This window comes from Gordionus sp. m RMFG-2023, chromosome 1 (genome assembly GCF_954871325.1).
Source record: "Gordionus sp. m RMFG-2023 chromosome 1, tfGorSpeb1-WG-v2, whole genome shotgun sequence".
In the NCBI taxonomy this organism is placed as follows: Eukaryota; Metazoa; Nematomorpha; class Gordioida; order Chordodea; family Parachordodidae; genus Gordionus; species Gordionus sp. m RMFG-2023.
Window position 1 is genome coordinate 59,745,965 of NC_088775.1, and position 14,163 is coordinate 59,760,127.

The 14,163-nt window shown below is 25.6% G+C and overlaps 1 protein-coding gene across 3 annotated transcripts in view; it reads right to left on the bottom strand.

Moving 5' to 3' along the window:
* Positions 1 to 484: 484 nt before the first annotated feature.
* LOC135931875 (tRNA modification GTPase GTPBP3, mitochondrial-like) overlaps positions 485 to 14,163 on the bottom strand; it is a 30,969-nt gene continuing 17,290 nt past the window's right edge. For all 3 annotated transcript variants that reach the window (XM_065469270.1, XM_065469214.1, XM_065469335.1), the window contains 5 exons: positions 13,876 to 14,053; positions 13,322 to 13,565; positions 13,038 to 13,243; positions 11,365 to 11,560; positions 485 to 814 (listed from right to left, as the gene is read on the bottom strand). In XM_065469270.1, coding sequence (XP_065325342.1) covers positions 562 to 814; positions 11,365 to 11,560; positions 13,038 to 13,243; positions 13,322 to 13,565; positions 13,876 to 14,053 — 1,077 coding nt within the window. In that variant the 3' untranslated portion in view covers positions 485 to 561. The remainder of the gene's footprint in view (positions 815 to 11,364; positions 11,561 to 13,037; positions 13,244 to 13,321; positions 13,566 to 13,875; positions 14,054 to 14,163) is intronic.

Here is a 14,163-nt window from a genome sequence, read left to right on the forward strand (position 1 = left end):
AAATATTTAATATATAAATTTTACAAAACATATAAATGATAAATTGGTCCTGTCATTTAAAGCCAAAATAATCTTGTAGCTCAGAGTAAAAATAGTCTAGCCATATTTAAAGCCAAAATACTAATTCATAAAGCCAAAGTAATCTTGTTAGAATAGTCTTATAATTAGGAACCAAAATCGTCTTGGCATTTATAGTCAACTTCGACTTGTTAAGCCAAAATAATCTTGTCGCTTAGAGCCAAAATACTATCTTAATTTATTGGAAATGAAATGCTATATACTTTTTTTGAACTTTATTTAAAGTTAATTATCTTTAACCTTCTTTATACATTTTTTTCCCTTATAAAATTATAAATTTAAAGAAATTGTTATAAAAAAACTCTCACTTATTAATATATCTATTATTTACTAGATAATAATTAAAATAATATCTTTTAAACATGATACGGATGTTGATTAAATAAAAACATAAATTTGTAAAACATTATTATCTATACAAAACTAGCTACTTTATTTTTTTACAATTTAATGTTTGATTAAGAGGAAAATAATAATAAAAAGTCATTTCCCAACGCAAAAATCCTTGAAAACTATATCAAGCACGTCTTCAGTGGTAATCACACCACCTTGAGCATCCCCAGCTAATAAGGACAAATTTCTAGAAGCTCTTTGCAAAGTTCGAGCTAAATAAACGTAATTGTGTTCGATGAATTCGGTTTCGAGAAAATTCTTTAGGTATTTGTCGCAAACGGCTAAACTATTTCTTTGCCTTTGGGAGTGGACAAAGGGGTCACCTTTAGATGAATCGCCGCACCTATCATTAAATTTTAAAAGTATATTCGAGATAAAATAATTGTCATAGTAATAGGGAAAAATAGGAGGTTTTCGAAGGGAATCCGTTGTGAATCAGATTTTGAGAGCATTTTCAAACTCTTTATGAACCCATAGCTATTTTTGAAAAAAATCTCTAGTTCTACACGCTATTTTTTTTTTAAATTTAAATTAAAAAAAATATAGCTTTATTAAAAAAAAAATTTAATTGACCATATCGAAATTTAAATTGGCATTTTAAAAATGTGAATAAAGTTTTTGAACCGTGAACAGAACCTAGCGCGTAGCTAGGAATTTTCTAAAAGGGGAAGGGGGTAAAGATTTATTACATTGATTTATCTTTTTTGGAACGTAAAAAATTAATTAGAACCAATCATTCTTTAAAAATGACTCAAACATCAAATAATGAAATTTTTGAAAATACAAAATATTGAGCAATTATAATATTGCTAAAAAAATATATCTAAATCACAATAATAGAATTAAACATTAAATAATGATTTAAAGTTAATCAAAATACCGTCAATATATGAAAATTAATATTCTTTGAGATATGTCAAATTTTCAATAATTTTTTCTGCATTAGGAATTAAATCTCGATGTGTATTAAGTAAAACTAGTCCATTCAATAGATTTTCTGATGTACTTCTGAGATAGTTTATACTCCGTAATGAAAAAAAGATCCTTGTGCTTGTACTAATTGGTATTGTTGCCAAAATATATATACAATAGTTTTAAAATGTTTAGAAAAAACTCCAAAATATATTTTTAAGTATGCAGTGCTTTTATAGCGTTTCTCGAATGATTATCGGCTAAAATTAATCTTTCATACCAAGATTTAGATTGTGAAATTCTTTAGTTTCAGATACATTAAAATTTATATCCTCTGAATAAATTTTAGCTAAATTTTAATTTTTTTCAATATCAAGATTTAATAGATCCTCAATGAGATTTCTGGAGTATTAGTAAATTGCATAGAGCCATTAGAAGAATCACAAATTGTTCATTGATTTGATCAAAAATGTATCCAGTGAAATAAAAACGATTATTTTAAATTCTCAATTGAATCCACATTAATATTAGAACGATTTGTTTGTATAGATACAAGTCGAGGCTTGTGAATCTCAAAATCATATAATTTCGCCTACGCCTCAACTATCATATAAATCTCATCATGTGAACTCTTGGTCGATATTATCTCTTAATTTTCTAGTTGTAATATTATTATATTGGTGACTCTCATAACCTCACTAAATCCATAGCATTTTTTAAAAAATATTGCATAAAATGGTTATGTAATAAAATAATTTATTAATACATTCTAATGCAAAAAAATAGACTGACATATTGAATCTAATAATATATCAGTATTAGGTAAAATATCTGGTTCAGGCCATTCTGATATTTCTCCAAGGACACTCAAAAATTTTTTTAGACATAAAAATACTATAACAAAACTAACAAATTATCTTGGATTGCATATAAGACATGCTTTTGCAGTTTCTTTTTTCTTGTAGCACAAGAAGTCTTAGAAATAAATTTATTCAGCAAATTCTACTTTTTTAATTTATTACCGTTTTATGCACTCTGGAAATTTTGCTTAAATATAATATAGTGGTTATTAGAAATAAATTAAATATAATTTTTTTGGTTGATAAAATTTATAATTTTCTTATACTCATCAGGGTTTAAGGTTTAAAAAAAATTTAAGAAAATATATCTTAATTTTCGCGGGATAAAATATTAATACACAAGGAAGAAATATTTAATTAGTTTTGTCTTTATTTTTAAATTTATAATAGAATATAACCTATTTGAAATATGTTTACAATTCACAATTCTTAGATTTTTCAAAAAAATTTAAGGGGAAGGAAGATTTTTCTCCTTGACCTGCCCCCCCCCGCTGGCAAAGCGCCTGAACTAACCTTGAACTGAGTAACGTTCATGATTTTGACCTGGTCCTGAACCAGAACCGAACCTGGCCAAAAAATTACGAGTTCGAAGCTCTGAAAAAAGGCATGATAAATATATAATTGTATTTGCTAGGCGCCAAATGTCGCGGGTATTGATAATAAATTTCGATTTTGATCTGGTCCTTAACCAAAACCGAACATGGCCAAATAAATTACGGGTTAGAAGCCCTGAAAAAGAAGACATTTCCTAAGCGCCAAACGTCACGATGATTGTTAGTAAATTTTTAATTATTACAAATAAATTAAATACTGTCAAGTTGCCTATAGAATATTGTTAATAAACGAGATCGAATGGCGAAGATGCAATCATAATGGTCTCAATTTTTTAACGAATCCTCAAAATGACTTGAAACGCTGATTTTTTTTAAAAAAAATTTAGCTCTCGTGCCCATCTTTTAAACGGTACTACTATTTAAATTTTTTATATAACATACAAAACTGTAGGGGAGATTGGGGATGTGTTATCCCGAGGGAAGATATTCTTCTCAAATATTTTTAAAACTAAATAATTTAAGCCATAAATGTATTTTTAATAAGATGCTTCAATTCAAAAATGTTTCATAGAAATATGCTCACGAAAAGTTTTATATGCAAATTTAAATTTTAACACGTCATTCCTGAGTTTCAATTAGATTGAACTCTTAAATCAAAAGAGAATTTTCTAGGTCGTATATCCAGATTAGTTTGTTGGAAGTCTTTCTCATTAAATTAATTAATAACTTGTATGTTGCATCCCTATTTTCATCTCGGATCCATTCCCAATTTAATTTAAATGCAGGATGGATGATAGCAGCTATCATTATATCCGGAAATCTGCTAAGTTTAAAAATAATCTGTTTATTAATGCCACATATATGAGCAAAAGTGGTTGATAAACTCTAAATTTGCAAAATTATTCAATTCCGATGAGCCTAGATATAGTCGGAGTTAAAAATCCTCTATTTAAATGTAATGGAGTCTCAAACCAAAGGTTCCATTCCATAACCTGAAATTTTCGAAAATACTGATGATTTTGAATAGAGACCTACATGGACCGATGATTCTAGCCCAAATCCAATTTGAGGAACTTGGGTCAGTTGGTCGGATCTTGATGACATTCTCTCGGACTTAATCGGATTGGACCTTTATAATTATTTCGGACTAGAACCTTGACAAAAGCGCCAAATGTAAGGTAAGAGACTAAATAGCGAGCATCAATATAGCGAAAAATGTGAATATTCACAATAATGTTCACAAAAATGGCCGCCATATTTTTGATATGATTCCAACTATAACCTCTAAATAGCGAGCATCATAATAGCGAGGTATTAAATGAATGATAGTTTAAAAAAGGCTAACATATAATATACAAATAATTTTATAAATTATTAAAATGTAAATAATTATTATAAATATATAAATCATTTTATTATAATATTATTATTATATAATTATAATATTACACCTATTTTTTTATCTGATATTATTATAGTATTTTATAAATTATTAATAAATAATTTGTTTTAAATTATAAATGTACACATAAATATAATTTATATATTTGTGTTATTATATTACAACTTTATTTAAAACATTTTCTAAATTGTATTAAGGGAGTGGTGGAGGGTACCATTTAATGATCATAATTAAGGAGAATACTAATAAGAAGCAGTAGCTACATGCCGGGTGGGGGGGGGCAGCGCCTGCATTACAGAATTTTCATTGGATGCATATCCCCTCAAAGAAACTATGTCTAACCCCCGCCCCCCATTTTTGCCACCATTATTAATTACACCTTTTTAATTATAATAAACTTTCTATCAAAATATTGTGGATATAAAAGTGTTATTTTTCAATCATGAATTCAATTAAAAGCCTCCACAATTCTTTTTGGCATGAGTATGAGTTTGCTGAGAATGTCTAAACCTTTTAAATGTAGCAGAAAGTTTTATTTGGAAAATAACATTTGTTTGTTTGCAATGTACAGATTTGGTCGATCATCAGTAATATATATTATAATAGGTCTATAATAATAGGATAAATTTTTTCAGCAATATATTTTTTCCTATTTTATCTAAAAATTAATAAATAATTTCCAAATAAATTTATCCTACCCCAAGGCGCCTACCCCTTACCCTCCTCAAAATATTGGATGTGAACTGTTACTACCCCTCCCCATTCACGTAGACGCTTGGAGGGGGGGGGGGTAAATGTTTTAATATAGCCTTTAAGGATAGTAAGTAAAAAATAATTTAGGGTTGAGGTAGGAGGGAATTTTTTTCTCTTATGGACATAAAAGGAGCAAATCCTAATTTATTAGAAAAATTAAAATTAATTAAACTACAATTTTTTCCTATCAAAAATATTAAAAATAAATCGAATATTATAAGTTATGTATTAAATATTTTCATAGCCTGTTATACAATCTCCTCTCAAGATTCCCCTAATTTTTAGCTATGGCTACTCTATATAAATGGCGGCGCTAGCTACTAGTGCGCTACTTTAAACAGCATAGCTTATGGTAAATAGAGTGACGAAACTCGTGAAACAATTTTAAAACATTTATCTCTTACTTGATTAATTAAAATTAAATCAGAATCTTAAGGAACATGTTCTTCCTTGCAAGTTGTGTAAATATCAGCTAACGAAACCCAATAGCGATAAATTAAATGAATGTTGATAATAATTACATCTTTTTACACATTTTAAATTGTATTTTTTAAAATATTAACAAAGTAAAATAATTTATATATATTAATATTATAATATTTTATAAATTATAATATATAAATCTTTTTAGTATTATAAAACTATTATTTTTCAATAATATTACACATATAATTTTTATATATTAATATTAGTGTTTTATAAATTATTAGCATTCAATATTTATCTATTTCACCTATAATTTTTATATATTAATATTAGTTATCATAAAATTATAAAATTTATATTTAAATTATCTCTATATTCTATGATTATTATATAATTATAAATATATATTTATTTATATTGAAACTTCAGAGTTTAATTCTTTTGAAAATTATAAAAATATAAATCTCGAAAAGGTCATTATAATAATTTATATATATATCATAAATTATTTTAATTGGTATATATTTTAATTTATTTTAAATAATATTATAATTTATTTAAATTTATGTTATATTATATTTTTGTAATTTATTATAATAATTATTTAAATTTATTATAATTATTATTTAAATTTATTATAATTATTATTTAAATTTATTATAATTATTATTTAAATTTATTATAATTATTATTTAAATTAACTATAAATATTATTTTAGCTAATATTAAAATATTATTTTTTAACATCTATAACATTCCTCTCTCTGAGAAATCCATTATTTTTGTTGTTCGCGATCGTCGAATATCTTATCGTGCAAATTCCTTCAAATATCCTGTAGGCATATGGAGTAAAACATATTTTTAAGGTGGGAGATAGGGAGTATTTTTTTTCTCTCATTAAGACGCGGATAAGAAGCAAATTATAGTTTATTAAAAACTGAAAACTAAGTAAACTAGAATGTTTCCCTCTCAAAAATATATATAAATTATATTTAAAATTAAATAGAAAAATAAATAGAATATCATGATAAAATCACTTATTTTTTTAATTTAATTTTTATGTATAATAAATTAAGAGTAGATTTTTTACTTAATTTTAAAAAACATATATACACCACTTTAACGTGTATTATTTTTAGGTTAATAATATAAACAACTACTTTATTACTGAAGTATATAATATGGGCGAAAATTATATTTGTAAATTTTTACTTTATATTAACATAATATAAAGCAAAAGATTATGTAAATAAAATATATAATATATGGCAAAAAATTTATAAAAATATAAGAAAGCACGATTTAAGATTGCAATTTAATTAAATTAGATATATTATCTAAAAAATATACATCCATATTTCGATCATAAAGGGAAGTAGGCTAATGTTAAAATAATATAAAAATAATTACCTTGGTTAGGATCAGGAGTTATGGAAACTACTAAGTTTTGTTCTAAAGAATGTAGATTGGTAGTAGAGGCTAATGTTAAAACATTGCTTTAATGGTAAAATAATATAAAAATAATTACCTTGGTTAGCATTAGGAGTTATGGCTGCTACCAAGTTTTGACATTTTAAAGAATGTTGGATGGTGATAATTAAATCGAGACCAATCATTAATTTGGCTCTACCACCACATCTTTTGCGACAAGTAAGGTAAACGGCCTTCCACTTGTATGGGCCAAATATTCATGCCCTTGGTAGCATATATAGTCCTTTTTATTCTGTGTTTGCTGAAAACAAAAATAATAAATATATAAAATGGTTTATTACTTTTATTTCAAGTTGTTTATATTTAAGATAATTTTTAAGGTTATCAGCTACAGTTGGAATCATATCAAAAATATGGCGGCCATTTTTGTGAACATTATTGTGAATATTCACATTTTTCCCTATAATGATGCTCGCTATTTAGGTCTCTTACCGCTGAATAACCTTAAAAATTATCTGAAATATAAACAACTTGAAATAAAAGTAATAAACCATTATATATATTTATTAATTTTGTTTTCAGCAAACACAGAAGAAAAAGGACTATATATGCTACCAAGGGCTTGAATATTTGGCCCATACAAGTGGTAAAAAGGCCGTTTACCTTACTTGTCGCAAAAGATGTGGTGGTAGAGCCAAATTAATGATTGGTCTCGATTTAATTATCACCATCCAACATTCTTTAGAATGTCAAAACTTGGTAGCAGCCATAACTCCTAATGCTAACCAAGGTAATTATTTTTATATTATTTTACCATTAAAGCAATGTTTTAACATTAGCCTCTACTACCAATCTACATTCTATAGAACAAAACTTAGTAGTTTCCATAACTCCTGATCCTAACCAAGGTAATTATTTTTATATTATTTTACCATTAAAGCAATGTTTTAACATTAGCCTCTACTACAAATCTACATTCTTTAGAACAAAACTTAGTAGTTTCCATAACTCCTGATCCTGACCAAGGTAATTATTTTTATATTATTTTACCATTAAATCAATGTTTTAACATTAGCCTCTACTACCAATCAACATTCTTTAGACAAAACTTAGTAGTTTCCATAACTCCTGATCCTAACCAAGGTAATTATTTTTATATTATTTTACCATTAAATCAATGTTTTAAGTTTAACATTAGCCTCTACTACCAATCAACATTCTTTAGAACAAATCCATAACTCCTGATCCTAACCAAGGTAATTATTTTCATATTATTTTACCATTAAATCAATGTTTTAACATTAGCCTCTACTTCCAATCAACATTCTTTAGAACAAAACTTAGTAGTTTCCATAACTCCTGATCCTAACCAAGGTAATTATTTTTATATTATTTTACCATTAAATCAATGTTTTAACATTAGCCTACTTCCCTTTATGATCGAAATATGGATGTATAAGTTTTTTTAGATAATATATCTAATTTAATTAAATTGCAATCTTAAATCGTGCTTTCTTATATTTTTATAAATTTTTTGCCATATATTATATATTTTATTTACATAATCTTTTGCTTTATATTATGTTAATATAAAGTATAAATTTACAAATATAATTTTCGCCCATATTATATACTTCAGTAATAAAGTAGTTGTTTATATTATTAACCTAAAAATAATACACGTTAAAGTGGTGTAGATATGTTTTTTAAAATTAAGTAAAAAATCTACTCTTAATTTATTATACATAAGAATTAAATTAAAAAAATAAGTGATTTTATCATGATATTCTATTTATTTTTCTATTTAATTTTAAATATAATTTATATATATTTTTGAGAGGGAAACATTCTAGTTTACTTAGTTTTCAGTTTTTAATAAACTATAATTTGCTTCTTATCCGCGTCTTAATGAGAGAAAAAAAATACTCCCTATCTCCCACCTTAAAAATATGTTTTACTCCATATGCCTACAGGATATTTGAAGGAATTTGCACGATAAGATATTCGACGATCGCGAACGACAAAAATAATGGATTTCTCAGAGAGAGGAATGTTATAGATGTTAAAAAATAATATTTTAATATTAGCTAAAATAATATTTATAGTTAATTTAAATAATAATTATAATAAATTTAAATAATAATTATAATAAATTTAAATAATAATTATAATAAATTTAAATAATAATTATAATAAATTTAAATAATTATTATAATAAATTACAAAAATATAATATAACATAAATTTAAATAAATTATAATATTATTTAAAATAAATTAAAATATATACCAATTAAAATAATTTATGATATATATCTAAATTATTATAATGACCTTTTCGAGATTTATATTTTTATAATTTTCAAAAGAATTAAACTCTGAAGTTTCAATATAAATAAATATATATTTATAATTATATAATAATCATAGAATATAGAGATAATTTAAATATAAATTTTATAATTTTATGATAACTAATATTAATATATAAAAATTATAGGTGAAATAGATAAATATTGAATGCTAATAATTTATAAAACACTAATATTAATATATAAAAATTATATGTGCAATATTATTGAAAAATAATAGTTTTATAATACTAAAAAGATTTATATATTATAATATATAAAATATTATAATATTAATATATGTAAATTATTTTACTTTGTTAATATTTTAAAAAATACAATTTAAAATGTGTAAAAAAATGTAATTATTATCAACATTCATTTAATTTATCGCTATTGGGTTTCGTTAGCTGATATTTACACAACTTGCAAGGAAGAACATGTTCCTTAAGATTCTGATTTAATTTTAATTAATCAAGTAAGAGATAAATGTTTTAAAATTGTTTCACGAGTTTCGTCACTCTACTTACCATAAGCTATGCTGTTTAAAGTAGCGCACTAGTAGCTAGCGCCGCCATTTATATAGAGTAGCCATAGCTAAAAATTAGGGGAATCTTGAGAGGAGATTGTATAACAGGCTATGAAAATATTTAATACATAACTTATAATATTCGATTTATTTTTAATATTTTTGATAGGAAAAAATTGTAGTTTAATTAATTTTAATTTTTCTAATAAATTAGGATTTGCTCCTTTTATGTCCATAAGAGAAAAAAATTCCCTACCTCAACCCTAAATTATTTTTTACTTACTATCCTTAAAGGCTATATTAAAACATTTACCCCCCCCCTCCCAGCGTCTACGTGAATGGGGAGGGGTAGTAACAGTTCACATCCAATATTTTGAGGAGGGTAAGGGGTAGGCGCCTGGGGGTAGGATAAATTTATTTGGAAATTATTTATTAATTTTTAGATAAAATAGGAAAAAATATATTGCTGTAAAAATTTATCCTTTTATTATAGACCTATTATAATATATATTACTGATGATCGACCAAATCTGTACATTGCAAACAAACAAATGTTATTTTCCAAATAAAACTTTCTGCTACATTTAAAAGGTTTAGACATTCTCAGCAAACTCATACTCATGCCAAAAAGAATTGTGGAGGCTTTTAATTGAATTCATGATTGAAAAATAACACTTTTATATCCACAATATTTTGATAGAAAGTTTTTTATAATTAAAAAGGTGTAATTAATAATGGTGGCAAAAATGGGGGGCGGGGGTTAGCATAGTTTCTTTGAGGGGATATGCATCCAATGAAAATTCTGTAATGCAGGCGCTGCCCCCCCCACCCGGCATGTAGCTACTGCTTCTTATTAGTATTCTCCTTAATTATGATCATTAAATGGTACCCTCCACCACTCCCTTAATACAATTTAGAAAATGTTTTAAATAAAGTTGTAATATAATAACACAAATATATAAATTATATTTATGTGTACATTTATAATTTAAAACAAATTATTTATTAATAATTTATAAAATACTATAATAATATCAGATAAAAAAATAGGTGTAATATTATAATTATATAATAATAATATTATAATAAAATGATTTATATATTTTTAATAATTATTTACATTTTAATAATTTATAAAATTATTTGTATATTATATGTTAGCCTTTTTTAAACTATCATTCATTTAATACCTCGCTATTATGATGCTCGCTATTTAGAGGTGGAACCAAATGTACATACTCATAAATCATGATTCCAAGAATAACATCAAAATTGTCTATTTTTCTTCATGCTAATAACTTTTCAGTAATAAAAAAATTGGATCGAACCTCTGAAAAAATCTTCAGATCGGAGGGACAAATTTTTTTAATAGAATAGGGCCAGACCCGAAACGAAATATATTGAATTATTTCTTCTTTTAAAGGCTATACTAATTTTGGTGATCAATGTCTATAAAAAGACGCTCACAATATGTAAACGTAGTTCCTCTTTACTTTTAAAGGAGCTATCCGAGTTTCGTAAAAAAACGGTGTTCCAGCGCTTATTTTTGAGAAAAGATAGGCAGCTACTTAACAACACACTATACAGATGGTTTAATACTATTAAATACACATGAAAAAATTTATATTAAAATTATAAGTTTTTGAATAAAATATGTTTAAAAATATATAACATACATTTCAACCAGGATGTCTATCATATATTTGATCAATCGTTGCACACCTTTCTTGTTTTTGCATGAAGTGAAGATTAAATTTTCGAAAATATTTGATACATAATCAAAATCCTCGTAAATTTCGTTAACATGATTGACTAATAAATCGCATTTATTAACAATGAAGAGGATTCGCTTCTCGATATTCGTATGTTTGTCTAATGTAAAAACAATAAAAATGATAATAGTACCTAAGTAAATAGTATAGTGTTTTAATTATTGGTGTAAAAAATATATGATAATAATAATCCATATAATAAAATTAGTTAATCAAATACATTTTCCAAAAATATTTAAATTACATTTTGCATATGATTTAGAAACTATTATAGATTTTGTACTTACACTATTACGATTATTAAAAAAATATACAAAACACAGTATTGCAAAATCGGTTAATTTGAGTCAGGCCTTGAGATGCTATTTTTCGGTTTTCTCAAGGTTGAGCCATTTTTCTTGCTTCAATCTTAAGGATAAATATATTTTTCGACTAAAAAATAAGTTTATCTAAAGATTTTAGATTCGGCTTAAAATGGCGCGATTTAAAACAAATACGTCAAATTTATTTTTGGAAATATGTTTATTTTTTTTACAGATTTTCGGAAAGGAATAAGAAAGTATTTGAATTAAAGAACGACAAAATATTTTACAAGCTGAGATATTGGTGAAAAATATTTAAAGGCTATTTTGTATAAACTAACTCGATCGAAGATTCATTCATTAAAAGTGTACCTATATAGGAATCAATTGCATTAGACTAAATGATATTTATCATAAATATATTGTATAAACATGTTTTTTTAATTCTAAGATAGAATAGATTTTTTTAAACAAAGTATATATCATTTAGTCAATGTGCAGACAATAAAACTGCGTTTGCGCTGGATCCTAGATATGTGAGCTTTTAAATGTGTTTTTATTTAATGAATGAATCGTCAATCGAATCTACCCAAAGGAGGGTTCGGACTGGGTTAATTCAAAATCGAACCGGGCATGGTTTTTTTAAGCAAAAATTTTTTCTAATCGGGTCGAAAATTAAAATTACTTTAGGATTAGGACAAAGCAATAAGTGATTTTTAATATTCAACTTTATATAAATGTTTTCAGACTATATTTTTAAATAAAAAATTTAGGGTAGGGTCCAAGCCTAAAATCAAAAAAATCGAGATGAGCCGGGCGTAAAGATTAAAAATCTTTGGTCAGGCTTGGGTAAGGGTCTTGCCGAAAAAAAATGAATTTGCAGGGCTTAGGATTGGGTTAATCCGGAATTTTTAAAAAAATAAAACTTAGAAGAATCCAATTTTTTTAAAAAAATAGGTAAAGCATAAATCTTATTTTGATTTTTTTCATTTCCAAATTTTTATAAGGGCCGGACCGGGTAACTTGTACAAGGATCTTGAGAGGATCACAAAAAAATAGTTTACCATGATAAAAAGCCCGTATAAAATTTTATCAGATGGGTGTCCAATGTGAATATGAAATTATATTTACATTATACTCTTAATTTAATTTTGTAAATGTTATGGAAATTCTTAAATTTTATTCAAATATAATAAGAACTTTTATGGGCAAATCAAGCAGGATAGATATAAGATTTGAATTGAAATAATAAAAAAAATTTTAAAAAGATTTTACCTAAATTTATTTCGGTATTGGCATTTTTCACTTTCAAACTTCCCCCCTTGTGGAACAAAGAGTAATCGAGCGTTAATTCATTTCTGACATACTTTTCCACGGTATCTTGCCAATATTTAATGATTGAAAGTGTATCTCTAGATTTTTTCGAAAAAGATATTTTGGGGGCCTCTAGCATGACTAGAAGTATATCCGACTGAGATATGCTTAGATTATATATAATTAATATATTCGTTAATTATTTTATTAAAAAATACAGAAAAAATATTTAAATAAATTATTACGTATCCTTGGCTCTTATTATGCCTTCTTCCTCAATCAAGTGGATAGTCGATTCGTCGATGGTCCTTTTTTCACCACCCAAAAATTTCCTAATACCAGCAGTATCGGCATAAATGACGGGGTACCCTCCCAGGTCTTTAGATACATTTAAAACGTCTCTCGTAGTACCAGGAATGGGGGATACGATTGCGCCATTGGATTGACAGAGAATGTTGAATAGTGTGCTTTTACCGACGTTAGGTGAGCCTAAGTAATTAGAATGTACGTTAAACGATGTTCTTCTATTATATTCGAAGTGATTAAACATGTTTTTTCCTACATCCTTACGGTTCAAAGTCCATATGAGAAATTTTATACTATAATATTAACAGTAAAGTGTATACACAGTAAAATATTTTAAAGGCCCTCATTCATCCATTCGGACTCAGAATTTATTAAAGTCTTAAAGAATCTTACCAATATTAATATTACTATCCAGTTTTATTTTTAAAGTTCACTTCTATAGATTTTATATAAGATATATATAAATAAACTGGATCTGTCTATCGTTTAATACCTACTAGTGTGATCCTAAAACCATTGGCTAATCTCTCTCCCCGAAACATTGAATTTTTTAAAAATGAGTTTATAGCTACATGGAGATTATTTATTTCCGTTAGTATTTTTTTTTCTACAAGGATTTCTATATGATGTTCTTCGCTAAAATCGATAAGCATTTCTATATCAGCTTGGTTCTATAAGAATTTTTTAATTTGTGAATACATATTTTTTTAAATATAATTTCTAAATATTCAATATGCATCCCTTTACTCGTCAGCACCCATTCATCTTCCTCAAGCTTCAC